General features: G+C 42.3%; 1 protein-coding gene and 1 long non-coding RNA gene across 2 annotated transcripts in view; both read right to left on the reverse strand.

The window, feature by feature from the left end:
• The window catches only part of sfrp1a (secreted frizzled-related protein 1a), a 13237-nt gene extending 11063 nt beyond the window's left edge, over positions 1-2174 (reverse strand). Inside the window, exon 1 of the mRNA XM_034871918.1 lies at positions 1381-2174. Within this exon, the coding sequence (XP_034727809.1) occupies positions 1381-1897 (517 nt within the window). The 5' untranslated portion in view covers positions 1898-2174. The remainder of the gene's footprint in view (positions 1-1380) is intronic.
• Positions 1-3793, reverse strand: part of LOC117944789 — a 14856-nt gene extending 11063 nt beyond the window's left edge. Inside the window, exons 1-2 of the long non-coding RNA XR_004656652.1 lie at positions 3783-3793; positions 2389-2393 (exon numbers count right to left, since the gene is read on the reverse strand). This is a non-coding gene — a long non-coding RNA (uncharacterized LOC117944789). The remainder of the gene's footprint in view (positions 1-2388; positions 2394-3782) is intronic.
• Between the last annotated feature and the right edge of the window lie 566 nt (positions 3794-4359).

Here is a 4359-nt window from a genome sequence, read left to right on the forward strand (position 1 = left end):
ACACACACACACACACACACACACACACACACCCTTCACTGATGCTGAATGAGGTGTCCAACTCTGTTTCATGCCAACATACATTATTTGGACAGTGTGTTTTCCAAAGTATGTCTTTGTCTCCTCCACCTTTGGTCAGTTTCAATGCATTTCTCAGTGGTGGCACGGTAGGAAAAGGGGGTTAGTAGATGCAGGTATTCACTTTATGCTCCTGGACTTCCTCACAGCATTTTACTCCAGCTCAACAAACACTTTAGAATAAATCACTACCATCTGTTAGAGCTTTTTCAATATATAACTCCAAGTCAATAACAAGCAGCTTCACATTCACATGGAAACCAGAGTTTATGCTTGCAGCTTATAGAGGGAAATTAAAAGGTAACCACACATTTCTTTAAGAAGCACAAAGGTGGAGGTGGGTTGACATTGTTAAAATGAGATCAAATCCAGGGTTTCACAGCTGATTTCCCCCCAAAAGGTTATTTGGTTCGTTTGTGTTGGGATTTACATTTGCAAACACACCTTTAGCCCTGAAACAACATTCTCAAGCCCATTAAAGTGCACGGGTGTCATTTTTTACACAGTGCCAAAGTGGTGGCTGTTTGTTTTCTCAATCAGGTAGTTACTCAGACTTTGTTAGATAATGCTTGGTTATATTAAGGAATCCCAAATGGTTGCATTGTGCTCAATTGACGGAAAATGAATCACTGATAATTTCACAAACTGATTCATTATTTGAGTCATTTATCAAGCAAGAAATGCTTAATATTTTCCTCATCCAGCTTCTGTATGAATTGTGAGTTGTTGCTTTTCTCTGTTTTAGACCCAATAATATATTAAAATGTGACTACATCTAGGCTATTTTTAATTCGTAGCAGTGTGGAGAAGGCTTTGAAATGGCATTTACACCTCGATGGGGGAAAATTAAATTTACTAAAAACATAATTAAAGAGATCTCATTGCGTCTCTGTTCAAAATTTTAGAAGAATTTAGAAGAAAATATGATTAGTTGCAGTCATAGTGAAAATATCCACATTAGTTAGACTACTACCACTTTAATATTATTCATTTATGTAAAGGCATAGGGACAAAGAGAGGGGAGATCTTTCCTGGTCAGAAGCCTTCTTTTATCAACTACCATTGATGTTCTCTTGAACAAGGGATTAAATCCACACATGTCCCAGTGTATCTGCTTAGTGACCACCACAACATGTGCTTTTTACTATTGTATTTAAATAATGGGATATTTTTCATAAAAATGCCATTCACACTCAGTTGCCTTGTCTTTATAGTAAATGAATAATTTACACTTTTAAATATAGGGATCCATCAGTGACACAGAGTGAAACAATTAAATCTGTCAACAGTGAATTGAATTACCTGTGGGCTTGGAGGCCTCGGTCGCATTGGGCTGCGTCATAGCAATGCACACGTCGCCTTGGGGAAACTTGTCACAGGTGAGCATCTCCGGCCAGGGGAAGCCAAACGCCTCCATAATGGGGCTGCAACCGTCCCGCACCGCCTCGCACAGCCAGCGGCACGGGTAGATGGGTCGCTCCAGGCACACGGGCGCAAAGAGCGAGCAGAGGAAGACCTGCGTGCCCGGGTGGCAGTTCTTGTACACCAGCGGCACCCAGCTGCTGGCCTGCTGCTTCGCCTCCGCCATGGTCTCGTGCTCCAACAGGTTGGGAAGCAGCATCTGGTTGTAGCCCACGTTGTGACAGAGCCGCAGGTCCTCCGGGATGTCCACGCACTGGGGTGGCTTGCCGTAGCTGGGCCCGTACATGTCCGAGTGCCAGCCGAGGTACTCGTCCTGTGACGTTCTGCACGCTGACATGAGCGCCACTGTCACAGCCAGCCGGATCATCCTCCAGAAGGATTCAGAAGCAGACAACATGGTCTTTCTTTTTCAGCAATAAAATGAATGGAACTCAATGCGGCTTAGACAGACGATTCACCATTCACTACATAAAGAAATCAGAGTAATAACAAGACAGAAATGCAGAAAAAAAAGCTGAACTATGCTGATCGATGCGCGTAAAAAGTATTGAGTTTCTGGTTTGGGTAAAGTCCACAGGCACTTTCCTCTTGCTGCAGCCCCCTCGCGCTCCTCTGGTGCGTCTGGCTGCTGCGTGAGTTTGGGGAGGTAAAGCGCTCTGCCTGTGCGGAGTTCTGAAACAAGAGGAGATTGTAAAGTGCGCGCCGGCCAATAGGAACGCGTCTGCGCCTTTTGGCACTCTGCTGTCAGTCAAAAAGCTTAATTACACAGTGTGTAAAAACTCTCCAGGAGCCTCCCTACCCCTCCCTTTACTCCCCTACGTGTACTTCCTTTGTCAAAACAAAATACTGAATAATGACAACAAAATAGAGGATAGAAAATGAAGGCACACAAGCTAAACCTAGAGGTTGTGACTTATCATGCAAGTTGCACAGAATAGAAGTGTATGGAGGACATCTTTTATTCCCAATGTGTTGTACAGGGGACCACATGAGTCACTGAGGAGGATGGAAGTTTCCCCCCAGTAAAGTGAGGCTAATTTAATTAATATGCAATTAACTAGAGATATCCCCACAAGATAATATACACAGAGAATGGCCTCAGTTTGTAAAAAATCTGGTGATATTGAAAAAGGACCCCCCACATTTTTTCCCTAGTAATAAATCTGTCCTTGCAAAATAATGTTGTAGATCAAGTTGCTTTAATCAAAGTTTTAACTTTGCAATAAGGTTTAGGGCCAAGTCTTGTCTGACAATAAACAGTTGTCTTGTGGATATTATTTTATCGAAAGGGGGTTGGTGATCTACTAGAGCTCTGCTTGTGCTTGCTGCACATGCAAAGTTGGGGAAGTGTATCCTTATCCAACCTAATTACACACTACAGGCTAAAGTCAATTTGCTGAGCCCCAAGTGTCTATCTCCTCCCAGCTTTGCCTTGTTCTGCAACAAGACTGAAGATGTGAAATCCCTCTATTTAAATGTTGGCCAATTTGCATTCCATTGTGTTGGTAACAGTTCTTGCAGAGCAACAGATAACACAAAGCACTTAATTTGATTTTAAGTGTTAACGCAGCAAACACAGACCTTTTAGAGTAATAGCTTAGTTGAACGTATTTATCAAATCAATGTGTTTTGCAGCTGTCTCCACCGCAGAGGACACCCCTCACCTAGAAATTTTCTTCTTCTTTCACTTCTTGAACAGAGGCCAGGAGAAAAACATTCTGCAACAGCATGCAGAATGTTAAATGCATTATGCAGTGTGGATGGATGGTGATAGATGGCACAATTATCAAAATGTGCTAGGTGCAAAGGTTGAAATGAAAAAAGAAAACTGTTAAAACCTTGCTGTTAATCATTGTTTAGCTATAGTCAAATCAGAATCAGGGCAACATGAAATGCTGAAAAACTAACCTTAGATTGCTCATCAGTTAAACTATCATTAACTACGACCTCTGCATAGCAATCTCTTGCCAAAGTGGTGATGCGTGTTAAAAGGAAAGTCCATTGATTCTCCAAAGTGCTTTAAAGATGACACCTCTGTTAACATTTTAAATGAATGTGATGATTTAATAAGGGTGGCTGTGTTATGGCGATGCTACACAGGCGGCTTTATGGGATAATGGCATCCAACAACAGTTTGTTGCCACGGTTGCTAAGGCAAACTTAAAATTTAGGAGACAGGATTTTTTTTTTTCTCCAAAGTACGCCTGGCTTTGCTCAAATGCATGTGGAAGCTTCCTGTCAGTAGGAATAGGCCTGCTAAAAGCCACCAGTGGGACAGCAACAAGCCCAAACCCCAGCGAGACAAAGAAATTCAGCGAGTGGAGGGGTTTCATTCTCTTTCCATATGAGTGTACAACAGAGAAATGGAGGAAAAAAACGTTCTGCTAACAAAAGCAGATATGATTATTTAGGCATAGATGTCACTGTTGTCACTACCACATTCACTTTCCAAACTTTTTGCTTTAACAGTGTGTGACTAACAATAGAGAGACTAAATATTTGGACTTGCGGGCCTCTGGGAGGACGGAGTTTGCCAAAGAAAGGCCATCCATCTATATTCACTGTTTAAAGTCGTAATCTCGCATACATGTACATGTACTTCCATGAAAGGGCATTTCGGTCATGGCAGAATGAACATGTATGTCATTAAGCATCTGTCATCAGCTGTGCTGGCTAAACACTGGATCTGCTTCAGAGCATGACGTCAGTCGTAGACTGACAAGGTGGGTGTGCATGACGGATGTTGCGGGCAAAAAAGCTCTTTTATAACCTATGTTAAAATTACGAAATTACAAGCACACCTGCTTTTAGTCAAGTAACACCAGGAGTGTGCAGAGAGCAACGCATGTCATTGCTTTT

This window comes from Etheostoma cragini, chromosome 5 (genome assembly GCF_013103735.1).
Source record: "Etheostoma cragini isolate CJK2018 chromosome 5, CSU_Ecrag_1.0, whole genome shotgun sequence".
NCBI lineage: Eukaryota > Metazoa > Chordata > Actinopteri > Perciformes > Percidae > Etheostoma > Etheostoma cragini.